General features: G+C 39.0%; 1 protein-coding gene across 2 annotated transcripts in view; it reads right to left on the reverse strand.

The window, feature by feature from the left end:
• Positions 1-7,383: 7,383 nt before the first annotated feature.
• Positions 7,384-26,456, reverse strand: part of LOC120560107 (metal transporter CNNM4) — a 43,468-nt gene continuing 24,395 nt past the window's right edge. The window contains exons 5-8 of one of the 2 annotated variants that reach the window (XM_039802278.1): positions 16,061-16,157; positions 13,628-13,690; positions 9,289-9,467; positions 7,384-8,490 (exon numbers count right to left, since the gene is read on the reverse strand). In XM_039802278.1, the coding sequence (XP_039658212.1) occupies positions 8,227-8,490; positions 9,289-9,467; positions 13,628-13,690; positions 16,061-16,157 (603 nt within the window). In that variant the 3' untranslated portion in view covers positions 7,384-8,226. The remainder of the gene's footprint in view (positions 8,491-9,288; positions 9,468-13,627; positions 13,691-16,060; positions 16,158-26,456) is intronic. The other variant, XM_039802279.1, reaches the window with a different exon arrangement.

The following is a 26,456-nucleotide window of genomic DNA, read 5'->3' on the forward strand; positions in this document are numbered from 1 at the left end:
GATATTAGACATGTATTAAACATTTTTGCAGATTGTAAGAGTTATAGATTTGTTGGATTAGAACATTATGTAGGAGCTATTCTAGATTCAAAACTTAAAATATTATCTATTCAACTATGAAACCGCTCGTAAAATAATAAAATAAAATAAAAACTATATTATGATCATTTAAATAATAATCTGGACACGTTAGAGTTTAAATTCCTACCTAGATAATGTTCAAACCCAATAAATAACCCTCTTAGAATCTGCAAATATGTTTAATACATGTCTTATATCTTCTTATTATGGCTAATTTTGACAAGATGACAAGTGACCTATACTGTATATAGAATTCAATGAGCATCTGAGTATACAGAATAAGAAAACGTGCACAAGCATGAGCCCAATTATTGTAGGTTGCCTGATCTGAACCCTACGGAGCCCTCCTGGGGTCAGCTGAGAAAAGAAAAACTACACCGTGCACACAGAATAAAAATCTGTTCCCTCGGTTTCAAAAACTGTGAGCATTCATAATCCATGCCCTCGGTTTTATAAAAGAGAGCAAAGTTAGAAAGATATTCACAGATTCGAACTTCTGGGATCAATTACTCTATAGCAAAATAACATTGGTCTCTACGAGCAGCCGGCGATGAGACGGCAGTAAGACGAGTGCTTAGGGACCGTCTACAAACTACAACACCGACATAAAAATATTTATTAATTTAATGATTAAATAAGGTAGTGTCTCCAAACTTACCTCAATTATAAATTGTCTCCTGCTAGTTGTACTACAGCACTTACTTTTAAAAAATAAGTTTGGAGACACTACGTTATTACTAATATACAGTCTATATGGTAGAGACCAATGTTATTTCTCCAGGTTGGGGGACGGCTCGTTTTGATGAAACTTAGTTTGTAGCTCGTTGTAAACTTTACTATGTTAGGAAAGATGCATCGTTTGTGATATAATAACATTTCACTATAGAGTAATTGATCCCAGAAGTTCGAATCTGTGAATATCTTTTTACTTTCTAACTTTGCTCACTTTTATAGAACCGAGGGCACGGATTATGAATCCGTGCTCACAGTTTATAAAACCGAGGGAACGGTTATTTTATACTGCACTGGTTTTTTTTTCTCAGCTAACTCGGGGCTCTCGATAACTAAATTGAACTGATCTGTCATTCCCTGAAGAACTTCATGCGACGTGAAGCCAAGCTACAGAACAAAGAGGAGGTAAGTGAGACATTTTGGATGACTCAATTCTGGTTATCTAATAATACAATAATATAACACTTTGACAGAGGCCATTCTGATGTCTGAGTAATTAACATTTGGTAATTCATGTACATTTTACTGGTAAAACTTGTATTGAAAGTAAAATTATGAATGCAGGAATATTTTTACACGGAGGTATTGCTACTGGATCCCAACATCCCTTCAGTCATCTGCGACTACATTAATGTTCGATTTGGGGTAACTGTAAGGATATCTATCACAGTAAAACCTTTGGCATCCTATGGCTCGATACAAACGTCGGTGTGGGTGAGCTGAGCTGGAGCACTGGAAGGCGTGGTGGTTCCCTGGCACCCTAAATCCTCTGCTGAGCTCTTTCAGGGAGTTGTGGTGAATGTAATTTAATAGGCCTACAATAAGAACAATATGAGAGATGTCCAATTAATGAACCCCAAGATAAAACCTTTCTAACAGCAGGTTTCTACATTGTACTAGCCTATACATAAACAAAAGGAAGTTTCATCAGATTCCGGTGTAATTAATAGGCCTACTAAATTGTTATGTCCATATTTTTCCCTCACCGTATCACTTGCTGATGACTCGCTAACATCCTGCAAAACCAGTTTGACAAGCAAATTTCCCAGTGATGTAAGAGGACAGGAGTGGCGTCTGTGGGATTTCTCAAGTGCAATATCCAAACCACTTCCTAAAACGGCTGAATCTTAATTCTACACCCACACCTAGTCACATGTGTGCTACAAACCTGACGTAGGCCTACTGGGAGCAATAAACAATGAGCGGACATTTCATCACTGTGTGATTAATGTTACTGTTTGTATGATAGAAAAGCAGTTAATGTTATCTGGTTTGATGGTAGACTGGTTGACACCAGACCCTTCTCAGTTTTGCTGGGTTTTCCCAGGCTAGTTTGATGGCCCTCAGGTGAGTAAAATACTGCTTCAAATAATATTACACACCAATGAGGAAAGAGGAAGGAGAACATACTGGTGAATTCCTTCTCCTATTAAAGGAGAATTCCGGCCAAGTTTTACGTTAATATTGATCGCTATAAATATGCGAGTACAGTCGATAGAAAAAAAAAACGAGCCGAATGCAAAATTACGAATTACGAAGCAGCTCGATTGGTTGGGGTTAGGATACCTTACGTTCTCATGGACGCCTGGCCAATAAATGCTATTGAAGGGCGGGTCTTGGCATGGCCATAGTGGGATTCGTAATATCGCGAGCCGAATCGGTGTGGTCAACACGTATACGTACGCAGCTACGTACACGAGCTTCCACTTAGCTAAAACGGCAGTTGTCGAAAGGCAGTAAAAGGTAATACGAGTCAAAAATATAACTGGATACATCAATCAATTATACAGTAAGTAAAATTAAAATGGCGAGTTAAAATGAGACCAATGATAAAAGCATCCCAAAAATGACTGAAACCCTTAAACAACCATATGAGTCTGGTACGCTGCTACACTAGACTGCTGACCTTGTGATTCTGTCTCTAATTGCTCATATATAGTTTCTATTTTTTACTTTTATTCTTATTTTAGTTTTATATTCTTCTCATTTTAATTTCTCTATTTATCTGTAGGCCTACTTATTTCTGTCCTTCTGATCCTGCAACAACTGAATTTCCCTTCAGGGTATCAATAAAGGCTTATCTAATAATCCAACACTAAATAAACTTTATACCTTTCTTTCAACCTGAAATCAGTTGGACAGTGACAACAAGTGTCGTGGAATATAAAGAAAAGTCTAAAAAGTGTAGAAGTCCTGAGAGGAAATCAAATCGATCCCAAAGGTCCATAGAGAAATATATCTCAGCTTTATTAATAACTTTCTTCATCATCAAAACTCATTAAGACAGAAATTATAAAACAGTATTTACACCTTGTTTCTCTGTTTGTTTGTATTTAACTTAGAGCATTCCAGAGAGAATGAAGGACAATGAGTTTTTTTCCCCAAAACTCAAGTCGCTCCTTTTGCTCTGTTCCCAAGTTAAATTAATGACAAAAGTATTTCCGTTTACTACAATAACAGACAGTATTCGGATGTAAAAAAAAAAAAACGAGAAAATAAAATAAACAAAGATTTACAGGCATTCACGCAAATACACAATTAACCGAGAGTACGATTTGAAAACAGGTGAGGGAGAAAATTTACAAAATGAACCTTCCTTTGAAATAGGTGTGTGTGTGAGTGTGTGTGTGTGTGTATAATTCAGGAATGTACACACACAAAAGTCATTAAAGATAGTGAAAACCACAGAATGGTGAGTCAGTGAGCTCATTTCAGAAGCTTTTTGTTCCTGTGAAGACAAGACAGCTAAAAAAGAAAGAGAAAAAAAAAAGCTTTGTCATGTTTAGGAGTCAGCATAGATGAGGATTATGACATCCTGGTTAGTAACAGTATTGCAACAGAAGCTGAACTGACAACTTTGGCAATTTTGTGGCTTTTTTTTTAGGACAAGAGTGCTTTCCTCGCTAAAGTGCTTTTATTTTTAAATGACAAAATAGTCCGGACTATTTCAACTTCCTTCAATCCCCAAAAATGGAGAACAATAAATGTGGAATTCTTGTTTAAAATATATAAACACAAACATTTCTCAGAAGCAGAGGTGCTGTATGCAGAATAAACCCCATTGGTTGAGTTAAACATCAGCACCTTTCAAAATAAAATCACTATAGCTTTATACTCCCTGGGCTTTATTTAAGATAAAAAGAGGACTATTTTGTCAGTAGTTAAAGAATATATGCCATTATTATTGTCCAGTGCCAGTCCCATTTGTGACCTCAGCACTCCGTACATTTCTCAGTGATTCAGTAAGAGTGTTTGCACGAAATTGAGAGGAAAGATGAGCTCACAGACAGGCTCGAAGTTATGCAATGCTTTCGTGAGTAGAAACTAATCTTTAAATACGACATTTCCACTGCACCGGATAGGCCACAAGCCACAGCGTGCCATAGCGAGGGGAAATGTTTAAACTTTGATTTGGTCCTTGGCAAACATTGTCTGGAAGAATACGGGGACAATGTACGAGATAACAAAAATACATTTTAAGATTTTAAGAAAAATATTTCCTGCAAGATTTGTGCGGCGATAGACATGTGACCGAATCACAGAATACATATTGAGTCACGAATAGCAGCATGCTATCAAAGTCTCATGGGAGCTGTAGTTTTTGAATGCTAACAGTCCAGTTCAGTAGACCCATTTGTCATTATTAACATTACGACATATGAATATTATGGACATTAAACCCTGGAGAAATATTGCTGGTTTTCAAAATGAAAGAAATCCTTTATGAGAAAATAAACTGAGGTGCAGGGACTTTGGCTCCGGACATTAGCGAGCTAGCTTAGCTTGATATTACAAATTCAAACTAGCTCATATATTAATTTACGCAAACTACTGTAGCCCTCTAAACAACAATGTGAGCCAATAGTTGACTATTTTTATAATTATTGTATATTTTACATTGGTTTAGTTTAGTTTTATTCGATCATAAAACATTCTACATAATCGCTTGTCAGAAAAAAAAACAATAGGTCGCAAAATGCATAAAGTGCATAAAAAGGGTCATTTTAGTTTTTATTCTTATTTATATTTGTCCTCCTTGCTAGTCAGCTATATTTGGCTGTATCCTTGGCTTCACCCACTGAAGTTTTACTCAACCAATAATATTACAAAAAATCCAATCTGCTGTGATTTTAGTGTTGTGGAACTCCACATTGAAATATAATTAGTGTAATTGTGAACATTTTCCAGTAAAAAGAAAATAGATTGGACAGTACCACAGTGTATTGAGGCATCAGGTAAACTGGACACCAGACTCAAACTAAAGTGTTTTTAAGGCGGAGTAAAACGAGCTCAGAAAGTCCCATAAAACTTCCAGAGTTCAGGTTAAATAAACTGGCAGTGACTTTAAAAGGTCCCATGGCATGACAATTTCACTTTATGAGGTTTTTTTAACATTAATATGAGTTCCCCCAGCCTGCCTATGGTCCCCAATTGGCTTGAAATGGTGATAGGTGTAAACCGAGCCCTGGGTATCCTGCTCTGCCTTTGAGAAAATGAAAGCTCAGATGGGCCGATCTGGAATCTTCTCCTTATGAGGTCATAAGGAGCAAGATTACCTCCCCTTTCTCTGCTTTGCCCGCCCAGAGAATTTGGCCCACCCATGGGAGAGAGACATCATGGCTTTCAAATGAGAAAAGAGACTTCAGATACAGTATTAGGGGACCACTAAGGCCTATATAAAAGCATCCAAAGAGCACCATGTCATGGGACCTTTAACAAAGTAATGTCCATGTTAACTGACAAAGCATCGAGTTCAGCTCAAATAATTGAGTCTTGTAGATAAATCATTCGCAACCTGTTAACAAGACAAAACACCAGGACAACTCAGACCCACAATGCATCAGCCCATAAACCAACTTGTCTAATTATTCTTTAGATTATCACCGCTCGTGTCTTTGGCAGAAAATTGTCTTACACTCAAAAACATTAAATCAATTATCCATTACTTCTTTAGCAAACTTTCTGCTTGCTTAATTTTTTAGCCAATATGTTTATATCTGGGTTTTGGAAACATTCAAAAATATTTCACGTACTGCAAAACCCTAAAAACCTACTGACTCAAAAGTACAGCAAGTTACTTTTCTCGGTCTTAAAAATAAATAAATAAAAAAAAACTTGTGACATTTAAGCTTTCCCCATGTAGGAAAACCTGAAAATAGTCATTCCAATTCATTTGAAAACATCTTTTTTTTTTTAAGTTTTCCCACACTAAAAATAGAAATACAAATGCTTCAACATTCCTCCTTTAGGACATGAGGAGTCCTGTTTCGGTTGCAGAATGAATTATATTTTCTGTGGAACAGTGAACAAATAACAAGATGACCACATATTTCAGTATGACCACAACAGTGCTTCAGTAGTTTTCCTTCCACAGAATTTCACACCATTTGCTCCTTGACAGAAGTGGAATTTGCATTCTGGTATATGTAGTTGGAAATCAATCTCTACCATTGATGTCTCGTTGTGTGAACGCCGAACATCTTCGCAGGAATAACAAGACTAGAAAGCAGTCCTTTCTCTTTGGTTTTAAAAACATAAAATCAGATGAATTATTCACTTTTCATGTTGTTTATCACCAAAAAAAAAAAAGCCATGAAACACCACTGTGGTTCTGCTAGAAATCAATCAAAGAAAAATCCGTCAAAAGACAAAAAAAAGTTTTAGAAAAGATATTTCCTTTAAAATCTCCTCAGTAGGTACAGTAAAACACAACTGGAGTGTGTGCAATTCTGTGAAATAGATGCATTGTGATAATCATAAAATATACAACATTGTTTCCCACAAAGCTGAAAAAATGTGGCCAATGGCAGGGCTGAACAGTGTGTTTGGCTACAGAAATACAAACAGTAAATGTTTGCTGGGGGATTTGGGGGAAGGGGTGAATGCAGCCCTTCCCCAAATCTGATTTACAAAAAAGGAAACCCAAACATAACCACTGAATGCAAAGGAACATATAACATGTAAAATCTCACGAGGCAAAAAATGTCCCCTTATTGACAATATAATATGTACATACACATCGAACTCAATAAATAAAGTCTCAGATTTCTTAAAGTATTTTCTAGTCAGAATGTGAATGCTTCCCTCTTTTGGTTTCTGTTCCCACCAAGTCTGGTGATGGCCATTTTGGTCACACACACACACACACACACACACACACACACACACACACACACACACACACACACACACACACACACACACACACACACACACACACACACACACACACACACACACACACACACACACACACACACACACACACACACACACACACACACACACACACACACACACACACACACCCCTCTATGAAAAATGTAGGAAAGGACTCAAAGTGCTCTCCAACATCGACCACCTTTAGAAAAACGGATTCCTACACGCCCCCCCCTATACAGATCTGTCATCAGTGGAACATATTGATTGTCTTAGTCACGATACAGACTGGCTGTCTATTGCTGCTAAATCTCTTAACAACTCTGGGATAAAGGCTCTGGTCTATTAATGATTCTATCCAGGACACAATAAGGGAAAAAAAAGAAATCTAGAAATCTAACCCAAACCCTCCCAAAAAAAAAAAATTGTCATGTGTGTCCGTCTCTCACAGAATTCATCAATAAATATCTAACTATGAATTTCTATGGAACATAGTATATTACTTTGTTTGAACTCTGCTGACATGCTGCGGTTGTCTTTGTCTACTAGCTGTATGGATTGGGAGAAGGGATGCAGGTTGCTACACATGCGGCGGTGGGTTTGGTTTGTGGCTTGCGGTTGGACCGCACTCGCATAAATGTATGTACGTCGGCAAGAGCAGGGGGAGAAGGAGGGCGGAGTCTCCCTGAGTCTCTCATTAGGGAAAGTGAATTGGAAGAAACACACACACACACACACACACACACACACACACAGAAGGAAACTCGCAAATTGACTGACGAGGATGGGTGAGAGAGAGGAGCTTTCTGGTCCAGACAAGCAGGTCCTTCAGATCTTTGTCATCAGTTAATACACTAAGGAGCATGTGCTCACGCACGCACGCACGCACGGCACGCACGCACGCACGCACGCGCACACACACACACACAGACACACACACACAGACACAGACACACACTTCTGTCGACGAACTACAACAGATGAGTGTTTGCGGTGAGTCTTGAAGTTCCCACAATAAAAACGGGTCATGTCTGTGTGTGTGCATGTGTATGTTTAATCCTTGAATATTTACACAATACGCATGCACATGGCTTGTCTATTGATGTCCATGTGTCTGTATTCCCCACTCTCTCTCTCTCACACACACACACACACACACACACTACTCACTCACTCACTCACTCACTCCTCCTCCCCTCCTCAGCATACATTCAAGCGTAGTAGTGCATGCGTGCAAAAGGAGTGTGTAGGGGGTCAAACGCTGTTTCCCAGCTGGCTGTGGTGGTTGGCTGTGTGCGGTGAGTTCTGCTCGTTGAGAAGGAGAAGCGTTGTCTCGTCCGGACCGTTCTCCGTAGGCGTGGAGTCTGCTCCCAGGTCCGTGATGGTGATGGTGGTGTTGGCGGTGGCGGGGGGAGTGGTTTGATCCAGGTTAATCGTGTTGTGGCTGCTCTCTGGGGACTGGGGCGTGCTGTCCAGAAGGGACGCCATCAGACCGTTCTGGTACTGGGCCCGTGTGACCTGAGGGAAAGAGGGGAGACCAAAACTGAGAATTGTTGTTGTCTTCGGTCTACCAGAAGTAAAGCTTAAAGTTAGAAATTTTGGGAGATACGATTTTTTTGCTTTCTTGCTGATGAATTAGATACAGTCAATACCACTCTTATGTCTGTAAAAAAAAAAAAAAAAAAAAAAAAATGAAGCTACAGCCTTATACTGAATAGACCGATATAACGAGATGTTATATCCATCTTCCAACTCTCAGCAAAGGAAAGAAGAAAGCTACATCTCTAAAATGTCAACCTGTACCTAAAGGAGTAAAGGATTTCTGAAAAATAATTATACTATACTACACTACAACACTTTATACCAGTAAGCACTGACTTAGCTAATTGGCTAATTTGCAGGTAAATAAAGGTCTAGGCATCTAGTTTAAAATGTGTCTATATTTGGTTGAAAATTGTAGTTGAATATAGATAAGCTTCATATATAATGACTAAGCAGGTAAACTTCATGTTGAAATGAACACTGTACATGCTGGTAAGAGGTTTTTTTTTCCCCTGGTATTGGAAGAGAGGGCACTTCAATTTGCTGCTGGTAAATACCGACACTGTAATGACAGTTGTTGGAGAAAGCAACTTTGGGACAGCCTATACAGATGGTGAGAGAACAGAACTTTTTATTTTCTAGTATTTTCTATGGCAGTGGTATAAATGCCCATACAATACAATACAGTTGTATATCCCTTCTTGGAGAATGTTTGGGTACCTCTACTATATCTGGTTTACACTATTCTATCAAAGATTAAAATGTATAACCAACCTTGACAAACTGCAGGTCAGTGAGAGCTCGGACATAGAAGTCGGGCGTGTACTGCTGCAAGGGGATGCTGCTGTTGAGCTGGCTGTTGCTGCCGCTGATGGAGAGGGACTCTGTCCGGTCGGCTCCGCTCAGAGAGGTTGTGCGGTTCAACCCGCTGACGTTAGATGGCGAACGAAACTCTACACGCACACGCGCACATATATATACACACACACACACACACACACACACACACACACACACACACACACAGAGAAAAAAGGTTATAACCACTTCTAAAAGACAAAATTATTCAGTCCCTCCAGAAAAACGCGATTATGCGATCGCATAATTCAATGCATAATCAGCCAAAGTCCGCATATTCATGCGGGGGCCGCATTTTTTCAAATATGACGCACTTTCGCCGCATAAATTGCCGATTTTCGCGCAAAATATGCGGTGCTTGCATGATTTCATAATCCCCGCATTTTCGTTGCAAAAAAGTCACATATATCTTAGCAGAAAGTTGAAAAAATGTTGCGTTTACTTCACACAAGAGCAGCCATTTTCCCCCTGTTGCCATGGAAATGTTATGAAGTGACGTAATTACGCGACGTGAACATCATCGAAAAGCAGGTGTTGGAGGTTGAATTTGACATGCACTTTGAGTCTCTTAAGTTGGTATCCAATAAGAAAGCTATCTTAATATCTGATGTCTACTCAAATTTCTTTGTTTAAGTGCTCCTGCTGTCTATATCATTAACGATTTTTGAAAGTCTGTCTCTTTTGTATCTTTTATTTCCCTCTGTTTAGACTATTACTTTTATTTTTACTTTAATATTATATTATTTGTATATATTTTTGTATCTTATTTGTTTACTTATTGCAATGAATGAATATCTGTAAACTATTTTTGGAAATTAAGTTTTAAAAAAGCAGGGTGTTGGGGGAATCACTTTTTCATCAAACCGCAGTTTTTGCAAGTTCCCGCAATTTTTGCAAGTTCCCGCAATTTCATCGCATAAAATTGCATGAATATCCCGGATATTCCATCGCATTTTTTAAAAAAACGTGCCACATAATCAAGGATTTTTGCCCACAACAATCACAAAAAAACTGGAAGGACTGAAAATGATGTGGTAAGGATCTATCAGGCCGTCCTGCATACATACAAATAGGAAACACTGTTCATCACTACAGGAAGCTGTGGCGTGGGCTTTACACTACTGTTTTAAAGCCATTCATGAATTAATGGCTCTATGATGCAGATCAACAGAGGACCTCGAGAGCACAAAATGCAGTGTAGGATTGAATGGAGGTTAATATTAATGATATGAATGACTAATGTGACACGCAAGGTATAATGAATGCACAAAATAACATCTAAAGAGGTTAAATCTATGAGAGCAAGAGAGGGCGCAAAAAGAAAAGGGTGTTAATGTTTAGTTATTTCAAACAAACTCATGACCATCTCTACTGTAGATACCCTTTGTTTCACTATCACATCAGCAAACTTGTGCCTCTCTAACACCCAAAGGCGGTGACACAGAAAATGTCCCAGTGGCATAACAAGCAGTGTTTAAAAGGATGACCAACACCAACCAAACTTGTCATCTACTCACATATTTACAAAGTAGAATTTTGTATTCGTAATGATGCAAACCAAGATATGGCTTAATAAAATAGGATTGAAATGGATTAAATACTGTAATACCTCAAAAGTAAATTCACTGTATTTAGGTTAGGACAAGATTGGCAAGTGTCAACTTGTAAAAAGAGAAGAATGCTTGTTTCACCAAAAAAAAAAAGAACAACCGCACTTCACACTCATGCTCTTTACCAGCTGCCTTGTATTATTACCAGTAGCTGTGAGTCTTCCAGCAGGGGGCCTCAGTGAGTCATAGGAAACTGTTTTACCTGGACACGTCAACTGCATTAGCTTTCAAAGAATTAAGCTAGCTAGTTAGTCCTGGTTATCTACGGCTAATGTCCTAGTTAGTGGTGAGATTCACTTCGCTAGGAGACAATATTTGTTATGTTGATATTCAATACAGTAATTCTTAAGAGCTAGTTGGCAACTTGTCTTTTATTTAGTATGTATGTACAACTTAAAACTAAAAAAAGCTTTTCCAGCTACAATTAGCACTCATGTGAGTCCTGTTTGACATGTAAACTTAAGAAAAATGAGATTGTCTAAACAACATATAAATATTTGTATTATTGAAGTGTGCAATTTGTTTACATCACTGTGAAAGCAGTAAGTGCAAAGTTGTTTACTTTAAGGAAGGTTTCTTGCTGTTCCATTTTCTCATCTTCAGTCCCATTACTCAACACAAACTGATGTAGACAAAAGTTTAATACTAACACACATACTATGACCTAACGTTTTCCAGTTTTTATTTTGATGATTACGTTTTAAGAACATATAATCTTAGGGCTGTGCTCAAAGAGGTTACCAAAATCCTGTACACCCCTTTTTATTTAAAAAAAAAGAAAAAAAAGAGAGATGTATAAAAAATGTGTGTGTGTATGTGTGTGTATATATATATATATATATATATATATATATATATATATTTGATTAACGTTAGAAAAGTTACCCGCTGGATCTTTAAAACTTAAAAAAGAAATCAGTGAAGGTTTTAAAGCAACCAAACTTCTACTTGTGACCTGGTGCACGCAAAGTGAGTTAGTGTTTTTAAAAATCCAAGTGGACCCAATTCCAAACACTCCTACCCAAATCCCACATTTTATAATGGAAAGACAATTATCTCAACATTTCCATTCATAATTACAAGACTGAGTCGATACAGGGATCACATTTGGAACTGGGCATTTGTGATTAAGAAAAGGAAAGATATTGGTTGTTTGTTTTTTTTAACTATTTGCTGTGCTCTAAAAGAATAAAATAAAAATAAGTACCTCATACAACCCCACTTCAAAATATCCGAACTATCCCTTTAAGTCTTGAAAACTAAGGTTTACACTGCACCATGAGAGTGAGGGACAGGACAACAATAACCAAAACTCCCAGGCTGCATCTCAATAGCTCCACATTCTCTCCTTCATTCCTTTTATTGATTTAACAGTTACAGTGATCTTACACCTGAATACTGACATAAAATAAACAGAGAAAGGATGATGTTGTCCTGTCCTTCTCCATTTTACCTTAGAGGTGCCGTGTGGCATTTTAAGAACTGCTGACGTTTTGTTAGATAAGCTCTTTGATCAACTTTCATACTTTGCAATGACTCGATTGGCGGCGTTTCACCCGTGCGTCTCCTCTGTACTCCTGTTTTCTCGTGTATATGCTAATACTGAAGTGATGTCAACCCATCATAAATTCCCAGAGCCCGAGGTGTCGACTTCAAATTGCTCATTTTGTCCCATCAACGGTTCAAAACCAAAAGATACTCAGTCATGAAAGACTATTAAAACCAGCAAATATTCACATTTCAGAAGCTAAAACCAGAGAATTTTAGACTTTTTGATTTTCAAAAATAACTCAAATGATTACTTGATTAATCAACTGAACGTTGCAGCTCAAATTGTTTTACTACAAGCAACATTTTACAGTTAAAAAAATAAATTGTGAGTGCTCTCTGTTGGACAAAAGATGTACTACAACACTGGCAACATATCTTGGATATTTCAGTACTGCAGTTTGTTGTTCCTATACTATATAAACACTACTATGATAAGCGGTAGAAACCAAAAAGTAGATCATCATCACTCTGCTTTCTAACAGAGTTTAAGCAGACAAACCTCTTCGGGACAAAGAAAATTTGAATTCAAATCGTACAGTAACATGAACGCTCACCTACACCTACAAGTGTTTGCTAAGAATAGATGGACTTGCCACCTTCTCACTGCTTCCTACTCACCTGCTCTGCATGCGTAAAACAGATATCTTTTGGTTGAACAAAGAGCTTATTTGGCAAAAATGAGCTGTCGTCCTGAAACTCTTTGCTGTCCGTAAAAGGGTAAACCTACATTGAATCACACGGAAAAGGAAACTACTGCTACGCTGCGGTCTGTGAGGTGAAACCTTTGGCCACAATTATTGATATCACTGCAGGTATTTTATCACTGATTTGGGTGTATATGGAAGTGCAACCCATAATAAATAATAATAAATCCACTGTTTCAACCCATAAAGAGCAGTGCAAACACTATCTTCTGCCCTCCGTGATCAGGCTTCAATTTACCTTTTGACACATTTCTAAGGCAACAAAAATTTCAAAGCCACATCTGGCGACTCAAGAGCCAGGCCCGCCTGCCCACTCAAGCTCCACCCACCCTCCCCGGAGCACCAGCCCATCCTTGGTGTTAAAAAGGACCCAGACATGCCGGAGTTTACCTGGCCACCGAGAGAACAGAGAAAACCTTTTAAAGGAGCTGTGGCGAGGACGAGGTGCAGCCACTGAGAGGAGAAAAGGAAGGAGGCAGGAGGAGGTGATCGATGGGACAGAGGGAGGAGGGGGGGTTAAAGGGGAGGGTCGGAGAGTGAGACACTGGGAGACACAAAGACAGTCATGCTTCCAGACTGGACAAGGACATGCAAAACCATGGAGAAATTCTCCAATGGAAACATCACACAGATTGCACTGTAGAAAATGACAAAAGTTTGATGAAATGGTTGAATAAGGCTGATGATGTTGAGAAGGAAGGAAGGAAGGAAGGACGGAAAATGAAAACGAAAAACTATGATTCACAAATCTTTTTGCTCTCTACCTGAAGCACCTGCAATAATGAGCTGTTCAGTGTTGAGATGAAAAAGAAAGGAAAGACAACATTGGTGTCTTTCCAGGTCGTCGTCGTGTCAAATTAGTTGTTCAGGGCCTTAAACTGCTGCCATAAGCCAAACACACTGAACCCCAACCCATCATTGTGTTGGGGTTTTCACGACCTACATGACACGAAACTGTAATCAGGCATTTTTTTTATTATCCATGTTTAAAAAAACTACAGTATCACTCGTGCTTTTATTTATTAGTATAATTTGCTTTTTTTCTGTTCTAGTGCCAATACAATATCTGTAGCAAAAAAGAAACTTTTTTATTTAAAAATGACTTTAAACTTCTTAAATGTCAAAAAAAACAACTGTTGTGCAAGAACTTTGTCTTAAAAATTGGGCAAATGTTTGATATAAATCAGTAAATATCTATATAAATATATATACATGTTTGACCAGGCATTCAGTGCTAGCTTCCAGTCATTTTTGTCAGCTCCACAGAGCATGTCATAGGTGTTATCAAAGACAGGAGGAGAAGGCCAAAATCTTTTGGCGTGCTAGTCTTTCTGTCATGAGGACACATGACGCAGGATAAACTGTAGCAGACAGAGATTTGGAATAAAAGAGAGGGAAAGAGCTTGAAAAGTAGACCGAGACAAGACAGACAGACAAGCTGACAGCTGAACCCAGCAACACAATATGGAGGAAAACTTTGTAGTGAGGGGAGGAGTTCAAAGGTCATCAACAAAATCCACTTACAACACATGAACCCTCACAAATCCCTCAGAAAAATCAAACTAAACCCTCTGTTAAATAAGACTCTGTCTGTTATATCATTCCTAATGGGACTTTTTAAATTCTAGTCCGACTGATTAATTCACTGTTGTCAGACGTTCACGAGCAAGTCGAGGTCAACCACAGGACGATGGTGTTAGACAAGTGTGTGTCTCTGTTTGCACGTTAAATCTGATATATTTTTTAATTACGTGGACCAGTTGCCCCGTGTTTACCACTAGTTTATCAGATGAAAGCATATCGTTGACAATCCTAAAAGTTCTCAAATTTCCGGTACTCACTTAAAGTCATATGATGTACAATAACTTAAAGTTGCAAATAACTTAATCTTTGCTGTGTTGTGCTGCATTTTTGCTTCTATTGTCTGTAAACTGTGCTGCTATTCTCTTTAAAAAAGCAATACCCTGATCTCAATAAACTATTCTGGTAAAATAAAGTTTAAGTTTTGCCTTTTTTGGCAAAGAACAATGGATAAAAATGAACATGCATCTCTCTTTTGATTAATGAGGACCGTCTCCGTTAATTAACAAAACAAATGAGCAAGACTTATTCGTGGGTACACACTGTTTCATGTAAGTTGATGTAATTTGGGTACAGATGTGTATAAGTGGCCACCTTCACGCTGATCACCAGATGGGGCTGCTTAACTGGATCTGCAGTTGGCCGTAGCAGCATTTCTCCTTACTGTCCCTCATTCAATCTGCAGCTGTTCAACCTGCTTTATATATTTATGAGTGATAGCCACAATGTTTTAATCAACTGCAATAAAATGTCCTGCAGAGAGATGGTATCTTTAAGGGCCGTATATTGTATTTGCTGTATTAATAGGCGGTCCACAGGAGCACTTACAGAAATCCTAAGATGCAAAGTTGTAAAAAACAAAACAGCCCCACAATGTCCTCTCATGCTGGTGGAAGACATTTTGATGTAATGGATTGTGAATCAGGGTAAAATAATATACAAATCTTCCATAGTAGGTAAAAAACCTATTCATTTTTGGGGGGTATACTACGATATGCAGTAGTCATTCCTTAGAATTAACAGCATTAATGATGTTCAATCAAAATATTTTTTTTTATTGGTAATGTTTTAGTTGTTTTAAACTAAATTAAACTAAATAGACATTTATGGGAGCACAATAGTCTGTTGTACTCCTTTTTCCCACTATGTGGCAGTAGAGGTATTTAAAAGTGGATACATTACACTGAAAGTACTGATTTATAGATTCATTAAGGGAGAGGAGAGGAGAGGTTTTAGACTCACCCAGTGTGGGAGCATTGAGCGCCATGACACCGTAGTATGAGAAAGGTCCGGTCTCAAACTTCATGTTCTCGTTGCCGGCCTCCACTTCCACTCGTCCCTGAAAAGAAGACAACAGAAACAAACAAGGATGTTGTATGAGAAATTACAACTTTCAATAGCATTATTTATTATCAATAAATAGTCTATAAAATGTCCAAAAAAATATGAAAAATCCAAGTGTCCAAGGTGATGTCTTCAAATGTCTTATTTTTCCCTCCACCAGTTCAAAACCCAAAGATATTTAGTTCCGGCGCATTAAATTCTGACATTTGAGAATCTAGATCCAGCAAGTGTTTGGTAAATTTACTTAAATATGACTAAAATGGTTGTCAAAATAGATACATTTTCTGTTGCTCTGAATCGAAGACAACACTGATTACTAATTCTTATAAAAAAAGTCTAATACTGCCTTGAGACCCTGACTATTAGTTTGTATGAAATTACACAGTTTGGCCTCTAGAGTGCGGTGCAATCACAGGTCAAAACAAGGTGGCATACCTTATTTATGTAATACTGAGTGCTCTCTGGAGAGGCTCTGCATCATTTGTGGTAGGAAACATGTTTACTTTGGCCTCTATTAGTCAATATTAAGCACTCAGGATTCACACATTTAAATAGAGATGTGGGATGATGTGACGCAAATGACGAGAGGAGGGAGGCGGACCTGCTAGAGGTTCTTTGTAGAGTCAGAGAGGCAGATGGGGTGGATGACAGAGGAGAGGACAGAAGGGGGTTAAGGAGGCCTCTGTGTTAGTAGAGTGAGTTGGCCTGAATCGGACTGCTGGAATGTGTGAACAGCAGCAACAACACAGCACAGTTAATCCACACTGTCATCCCTCCTTCCCTCCATCCTCCTATTCATGTCATCTGGCGACTTTCGCTTCCTTGGTTACTAGCAACTGTGTGGAGGAGAGGTGGGATGGGGTGGTGCGCGATCACTGGAGGCTTGTGTCATGTGGATGCGCCGACAGTTTTGTTGTCATTACTTAGAATTCCTCATGGGGGAGCTAGAACCTACGCACTATAGCTTTAACTCCAAAGTAACGTTTCATTTGAGTAATTTCAATGTGAGTAATTCCCTTGCAGAAGTTTATTCGTGGACTACAAACTCTGCCATGGGGGCTCATCAAGTCATGCTTGCTTAAACCTGTGCAACATAGTTTTTAAATTCAGGTTTTTAAGAATCCAATCAAATGCAAATGCACGCTGCAGGGATATGTACTTAAAATGATGCACAAAACATTTACACTATTTTCTTTTGATATAACATATAGCAGCCATAGAATCCATCACACCGTAGGTCAATATTTCACTATAGCAATAAAAAGTGTTGGAACAAGCAGAAACAGAATACATGTGTGAAGAAATGTTAAGAACTTTGTAGTAAAGTTAAAGGTAGAAATGAAGGATTTATGGATTTACAAGGTTGTATTTGTTTTTCTCTGTACTAGGGATGGTCCGATACAATTTTTTGCTTCACGATACCGATTCTGATACCTGAACTTGCGTATCGGCCGATTGCGAGTACTGATCCGATACCAGTGTGTCATATATTTTATTATGTTTTAACAACTGTATACTACTATCCCTGTATGGATGTGATATGATTTCTATCTCTGTTGTCGGTCTGGTTCAGGTTAAACTCTTTCTGAAACATGAACAAACACAAACAATGAATGCCACAGAACTTTCTTTTATTCTCCAGTTTGACAGTCAGTTATAACGGAAAAAGAACATAAATAAACTACTTTAACGTAGATTTTCTTTAGGGCTTTATTACCTGGTATCGGATCGGTGCATAAACTCCAGTACTTCCCGATAGCGATACCAGCGTTTTAGGCAGTATCTGAGCCGACACTGATACTGGTATCAGTATCGGAACATCTCTACTCTGTACTGTGTGTAAAGCCATCTGATAGACGTTTATAATTCCAGACTCGCAGATCACAAACAAACAAGGTCTCAACAACAACAAGACATTATATTTTACATAAACGGGTCGATCTAATAACCACCATTAAGTTCAATGTACGTTTCTCTTTAAGACCTACTGGAATGAACTGGTCGAGAGATTTACAAACATCAACGATCTAATGTAACCATCCTCTCGTCCAAATTTAGTTTAGAAACCTGGCCTGGATATTACAGGGAGGGGAGGGAGGGATGGATGGGGGGGTAGAAGGGTGGGTGGATGTATCTGTCACTGAAGTTACAAAGTAGGCTGCACCCATCACAGACGCTGTGCTGAATTAAGCTCACATGTCTCCGCTGCTCAACAGCGAGCGCTTCTCAACCGAAGCCAAGATCAGAACTAAAGTCTAATCCACACCAACACTACTCTGACACTGCTGATACATTTAAAGCACAAAGTCTGACTATTTTGATGCTTTATGATTCTCACACCAACAATTCTATTTGTCTGATATCATCCCACTAACTCAATGAACATGATTTAAAGTAATTTCCTCCACCATTTGGATGCTTACTGATAGTAGTACTGTCTTACTTACTCTCTCGAGGGTTGCCACCTACAATTATTTATATTCTTGATCAATCTATCCATTACATTCTCAATAGATCAATAAATGTTTGCCGTCTTTGCTTAATAAATGACTCATTATTGCAATCAACTAATTGACTAATCACTTAGCAACTCGCTAACTGTTGCAAACGGTCTTTATTTCACTAGGCATGAATGCCTTTGCCGGAACGCACTGGTCCAAATTCATCCAGTTACACACAATCACACCTGCTCAGTGGAACCACAGGCTTCTACCTTCGGCCGTTGAGTAATCACAGGTCAAATGCCTTGCTCAAGGACAACTTGCTGCTGAAAGGGGAGCAGACATTCACTGCAAACTTCCTCTGGCTTTTTTGCTTTAAAAAAAAAAAGAAAATCAACGATGGAAACTAAAAGGCTAATCTCCAAATCCCATACCTTTTACTTTTAGTGTGTACGGCAGCTGCCCTTACAAAGTACGTACTGTTGCATGCAGCATGCATACAATACATATAGTAGACATACTATTTCTTCATAAAATTGCGCCTTGAACTTTGGCCCATCTGGCTCATATATGCCGCACAAAGGATTGTGGGTTAGAATAGCCAGAAAAGCATGCTGGCTTGCATACTGCAAAATCTGACCAGATGTATTCCTGGTATTTTTGGCATACTGTATTTGACATACCATGTATTGGGACATACTAAATCTTTCTTCTGGTATACTATATAGTATTGTAGTATGGGTATTGGAATGCAGAGTTTGTCTTTCCAGTGATTTGGCCTCCTGATGTTTCTTTCATAATCCTACATCTGTCCATCTACTCCACTGGTGCCCCCCAAAAGTATGTAAGGTTTACAACAGCACAACTTTTTTAATTTGACACCTAATGATTAGGTTAAATCTCCTTGGCTCTGTCACCAGCTTTATTCCACTTAAAGTCTATCAGCAGATTTGGAAAGATGATAATCCCCTCTCAACATATGGTCAAACTCTGTGTGTATGTAAGCGTCGGCCGGGGTCAAATACTTTACTAAATACTGTAACTTGCCTGTAACACGTGCACCTACACAAAAACACATACATGCTTGACGAGCATGCAGAAGGCTGACTCTGGGCAATTCACAGCCGAGCCAGCTCCAGTGGGGCTGGTGTTTAATTAAAAAAGGGAGGCACGGGGGAGGGATAAGAGAAAGAATAGAAACAGGGGGAGGAGGAGGACAGGAGTGAGAGGTGTAAAGCCTGCCGTTGCTCCGGTCAGACCCGTTTTCCCAGATCTGCAGTACAGCTTGCCAACACTTGGAGCAATATACTGCACCAACATTGGGTTTTTATTTCAAAAAACAGGCCATGGGTGGGTCATTGTGGTCCACCACTGACTCAGAATTACACAGAATCAACCCTGGTCACAAGCTTTAATCATCTGTATTTCTTATGTCTCATATGAAAAACAACTGTGGAATATGCAGGATCATTTTTCTTCAGAGCCTCTGCAGTCTCAGCCGGTAACAATTGCAATAAAATCTGCTTCAAACTTGAATAAATAAAGCTGCAGCCTGTCACACATTTAATGATGTAAGACGATGAATGGTGTTCTGGCAGGCGGTTATATATATATATATATATATATATATATATGTCAGACAGTGTCAGACAGTGTGAAATAACATGAAGTCTACAACTTTAAAGCTACTTAAAGGGTAACATGTATGTTTAGTAGTTTAATGAGTTCCTGCTTGCGTGTTTTTGCGTGGGGGGGGGATCTGCACTGTAAGTGGCTCTTGGCCAAAGTTCAAGTCGTTATGACTCATAAAACTTGAGCACAAACTTTATGTCCCCGCTGAAGACTCTATCCATCAAACTGACAGACAACAGGGTGCTGATGTGTCATTCCAGCAACTTTCAAACACAGCCCTTATACTGTCCTTGTAATGAGTTGCTTCTTCAAAGCTCGACAGTTAGCTAACAGTGTAAAGTTCTCCAAAAAACACAAGGCATAACTTTTCTTGGGGTTCGACAAAGAAACTTTACTTTCGTTATTGTTTAATACTGTAACAAAGAGCAAAAGACAAACATAAATAAATTGAACCAATACAGATACCCATAGTGCAAACCCACAACTTATGGCATCAGAAAATGCTGAGTCATACTCTAATGGCCATGCCAACTATCAATTTAGTGATTTGACATAAGAAAACTCCAATAAATCAAAGATATGCCAAGTACAATTCCTTTTAACATTTTTTAGTAATATATAAAGTACTTACGGACAAACTGTGACCAAGGCAACAATGTAGGAAGAAAAATGCAGCAGGAGAAAACAGCAATGGCACTCTGCTCGGCAGCACAATCAATTGACTTCTGATGGAAATCTACAACTGAAAGTGAAACTTACCTACTACTGCTGCTTGTTAGCCAAAAGGGAGCACTGCTACACACACGATTATGTTAAAAAACCAAACTCTATCTTAATTTACTTCAGAGAGGTCAGATCAGCCCTCTTTGCCAAGGGGCTAAGCTTCTCCTCGGAACGCGTAGCTCCTATGTAGCCATTTTGATGCTAACAAGCCATCACCTCCTGTTAGCATTCCATTGACTACCATTCTTTTTGGCGCCACTTTGACAGCGAATAACTTTACATCTGAAGCGTTTAAAGACTATTTGTCGGTTGTTTATTTCTAAAGAAATACGACAATGTGTAAAAGGCTCCATTACCTTGTACCTCACGTTATGGCTCCGTAGAAGACGTTTTTGTAAAAATAGGCTAACGATTGTGTCATAACCAAGCGACTTATCCTCGCACAGTAGAGAAATTACCGTACAGTACAGGAGAAGCTCGCAGACAGTTTGACTCACATTAGCTGTTTAAGTTTAATTACTAATGTAAACTAGTTAGCAATAATTAGCCTGTGTCTTTGTTATCCCCTTACATATACCTACACTCTCAGTCTGCAAGATTGGGAATGATTGAGATTTCTCTTGGCACAGCTACCAGAAGACTTCCAACTTTCAGACAGGTTGCTCACGTCACATCTACATCTTCGAGCTCAGTTGGGGGCTGCGAAGTAACGCTCAGCTATCACCAGAAAAGTGCTTCTAATATCCTTCACTGGTCTCCGTCCAGAGCAATGGGATCTGTTGGTCCATTTTATATATGTCAATGCTCTTTGCTACCCTGAGCGATCATTTATACTAGACAGAGGACTCGGAGGAGATTTCTACAGAGCCGGCCCGATGCATAAGCTAACTAAGTGTCTGTTTAGGCCACCAGAGGGCCCCCAAAAGTTCTTAAATGTCCCACAAGAGAGCTTACTGTATAACATAACCGAGTGGCCCATAAACTCTATACGCAACTTGCGTAAGCCCTGCTTCCCCCTCGTCTGTCAATGTTTACAACTTCTACGAGTGGACGAAGCCGAACATTCCGGTCACGAAAAGAGAAAAAACACACACACCATGGAAGTAAAATGCAGGAACAGTAATCAGGTTAACTTGTGTTTCCTCCTCTCCAAGTTTGATGTCAGCTAACAGCTAATAGCTCAAAGCGGGGGTCTTTGAGAATGACTGGCCGGCTAGCTAGCGACCCCGGCAGGCACTAGTGGGCTGTCGCATCAGTTTGCGGAGCTTCTCAACTGTGAAAACGTCGGTGCAATTTGTGATTCACCATCAATTTTCATAAAAATGCCTATATTCGAAATCTACACAGTTGATTTCTTGCCTAAAAATTTTTAGAAGTGAATTAGTGATGAATTAGCAGAGTAAAACTGTAAAAAGCTTCCAGTTGTTTCCCACAGCAGTAAGCCACATTTGTTGTGACCATTCCAGCGCTTTGCATTTTGGTGTTGCGGTAAGAGAGGAAGACTGGTCTGATGCATACTGGAGATTTCTTCCAAATGAGTACATCCAGGTAGTTTGCATCAGTGTTGGGAAAGTTCACTTTCTACATGAACTATTTCAAAGTTCAGTTAACAAATTTTTAAATGAACTACTTCAGTTCATACTTCAAAATTTTGAACTAAAGTTCACAGTTCCAAAAATGAACTAGTTCATAGTTCTTTTTTCCATATGTTGCTTCAGTTCAACGTGCCGTTTCAACTTTGCTGTGGATGTGACTGAAGTGCGGATTTTCTTTTTGAAAGCCGGCGGGCAAAGTTTGCACAGAAATGTAAGATTTTTCCCATCCTCACCGACCTTGTCATAAAACTTGTTTAAATACGACGCCTCCATGCTGCTTTTTGTTTTGATGACGCATGCGGCAGTGCGACACTGGTGGTTGCTGTTGCCAGATTGGGTGTTTTTCCGCTACATATTAAGGCCTGTTTACAGTGTGTTTAGGCCGGGTTTTCGACTGGAAGGCTCTATAGAAATCTGGCACCTTGTTGAACGAAGTTAAACTGAGAGAGCCTGCCGTTCACAGACACCAGAATGAACGAGTTCACAGTAACCTGGTTTGCATACTGCATACTACATGCTACATTTTGGCCAAATCAGTACTGCTAGTATAGTATGTGGTTTCGAAAAATGATCAGCCGGGTCTGTCTATGTCTTGCTTGCTTGCAGCCACATCCAGGGCTGCGTTCTGTGACTCGGCCTGACTGAAGTGAGAGTGAAATAAAACTAAACGTTATCTATTACGCTTGGAAATGGGAAACGGTTTTAAAACTTCAGCTCGGAAAAGATAACCGCATTGTGCGTGAACATGCGTTCATTTGAGCGTGCACAGAATGAAACACTTTCCAGAAATAACCTCTTTTGGACCAGTCCAGACAATATATGGCAGCGAAGGCGCACATCATTTTAAAATCTATGATCTATTTATGATTTGCAGATTCTATGCTTAAGTTTGCCAGTGGAGGAGATGCTGGATCTTAAGCTAATACAAGGACAGACTTTGCACAATATTATTAGTTATTTGGAATACATAATAATTATGTGCTTCATAATATGGTTGAAATACAGACTCAGAACACATTTATTTTTGCTTTACAGGGACTTAAATAGGAGAAGACACTTTGTAGTGGAAGCTTGGATCAGTAAAAGTAGTGGAACTGGACCTCTAACAGACAGTGAACAAGGACGGAAGATATAAGTATTGGAACAGGGCCTCCATGGGAAAGGGAAAGACAGATCAGTTTGTATATTAACTGACTGGAAAATACAGTTCACAGATAAAATTAGGCAACATGAAGCCATAATACTTAGTATGTGTGTGTGTGTGTGTGTGTGTGTGTGTGTGTGTGTGTGTGTGTGTGTGTGTGTGTGTGTGTACGCACGTGCTACCAGTCTCAGTGTAGTGACTTGTGACCATGTGTTTGTCATAAAATGAGCCACTGACTTCAGTTAATGGCTGGTGTCAAACTTAGCAGTTTGTGCAAAGTCATTGTGTCATTCATGCAGTGACACACACAGATTTCTTCAGTGAGATGTAGCAGTGTGAGTCAGTGTTAACATACATCAATCTAAAGCCCGGTCTGACTCTTTAACGCACAACACACACACATACGCACACGCCACACACACACACACACACACACACACACACACACACACACACACACACACACACACACACACACACACACACACACTCCTTTTAAGTCCAGGAATATTTCTTATTCTCACAGGACTGATGTTTTTCCAGCTCTTGTCCACAACAGGAAGAATTGCTCACAAATATGTTGTGATGTAATTATCCTGGAATGCAACTACAACAACAGAGTTGCAATGATCAACCACGTACAGAACATTAATAATCAGTAATAATGTAGATAATTGTTTGGCTGCAGCTTTATTAATGTGAGTTTCTAAGTTTCATATTATTGAAATAAACTGTGTTTTGTTTTGGTTACACAAAATAAACATTTTATCATTTGATCATTAACTGGTAAAAAAAAGAAAGGTTTTCCTTAGATGGAGCCTAGCACATGATCTGGTGATAAAAAAGCAAATGGGCAGTGATATTAACCTGATTTTAACCTTGAGAAAGGCAACATACAAGATTGTATTTGTATTTTCTTCAGGCCTTTAATTTGTACATTTGGACTGTCTTCACTATTTGATGCTTGGTACTAAATAGGGAATGTAGTACGACCAGGAAACTTACAGAAACATACAAATAAAGGAGAAATGCTACAAAATAGTGGTATGATAAACGTTTATGAGCCTTCTAGAATCCCAAATGTTTTTTCCTGTTCATGACAAAGCGACTATAACACAGCTAATTTCATATATGGGCTAAACATCATTCCTTCCTTTCATCCAGACTAGATCTAATCAAAACATTTTTCAAATTCTTGAAATGGCCGAGTTTAAACGTTCATACATTTCCAGAAGCTGAAAACATAACAGTGATCTAACTCTGCCTGAGTAGACTGACTCTGTTATGTGAGAGTAACAGAGCATCTTTATAGACGCATGAATCATGCTGGTCATAAACAAACTGCCTGTCTGCAGACAGTGAAGACACACACACACACACACACACACACACACACACACACACACACACACACACACACACACACACACACACACACACACACACACACACACACACACACACACACACACACACACACACACACACACACACTATAAAAGGAGTGGAACAAGTACACTGTTTTATCTGTATCGGAGGTTTTTAGTTCTCATGAGTCTACCGGACTCCCACACTTTAGACATACATGATGCAAATAATACAAACACAGTGCAGTAGTTTTCCTACATTAATTCACCTCGGTCAGTCTGCCAGGTATGATTTTTAAGTGCCAAAGCAAACTTCTAAGCCTTATTAACAGTATTTACCAGCAGTCACTGTGTTACCGGTATTTAAACTGTATTGTCACAGCAGGAGCATTCATGGTTTCTGTTTAAAAGAGTACACCATAAATTTAGCATTGCTGCAAAATGTCATGGCAGCTGAGTGTCCAAAGTTTCTTTAAAAATGGGCGCCCGGGTAGCTCACCTGGTAGAGTGTGTGCCCCATGTACAAAGAATCAGTCCTTACCGCAGCGGCTGCAGGTCATTTGGTGCATTCCCCCTCTCTCTCCCCATTTCATGTCTTCAGCTGTCCTGTTGAAATAAAAGCCTAAAATGCCCAATAAATAATCTTTTTTTTTAAATGAGCCGTCTTAGGCTAATTATTAAAACATTTAAATGAATGAAGAGTTCCCCCCCTTAAATTAGGATATGTTAAAAAATTTAAATAAAGTTCAAGTAAAGTTCCACATCAACATGAGGTTTGATTTCCAGACAGCAAGACTTCATTCTTTTTTCCAGTTCTCAAACATGCAAAAGGTTACAAGTACTCCCCCCACACTAGCACTAACATCATGCTCTCCTGGAATGTGAGAGTATAAGCTTGTTAACAGGACAAATATGAGTAGCACACAAACTCCCAATTGTCGGCAAGTTTTCTACACACAGGCTCGTGCAAGACTTTTCAGAGAAACTAGAAATCAATAAATTATTGAATGGTCTGCAGTATATCTGTAATTACTGAAATAAAATAGTTATGAGCACAGGATCTAATGAAAATACTCCTTCTATTCTACATGAGTATCAATACAGAAATCCAGAATGGAAAGTGCTTCCACCTGGAACCACCTGGATCTTGAGTTATTATGTAGTTGTCTAAAACCTTAAACTTAACCTTGTTTTCCCTGAATTAGACACAATCTGAGACCCCTGACAGAAAGCAAAGCATTCTGAGTAAAGACAGGCTATCAGTCCATCTACTACTTTTAAAATTCAAATAAAACCCTGAGGATTTTCTGCAGTCACACTCACAACTACTGGCTCTGACAGCAGCTTTCCCTCCGGTGGAAAATTCCCTCCCTGGCATGCTGACACTAAATG

Source organism: Perca fluviatilis, chromosome 6 (assembly GCF_010015445.1).
Source record: "Perca fluviatilis chromosome 6, GENO_Pfluv_1.0, whole genome shotgun sequence".
NCBI lineage: Eukaryota > Metazoa > Chordata > Actinopteri > Perciformes > Percidae > Perca > Perca fluviatilis.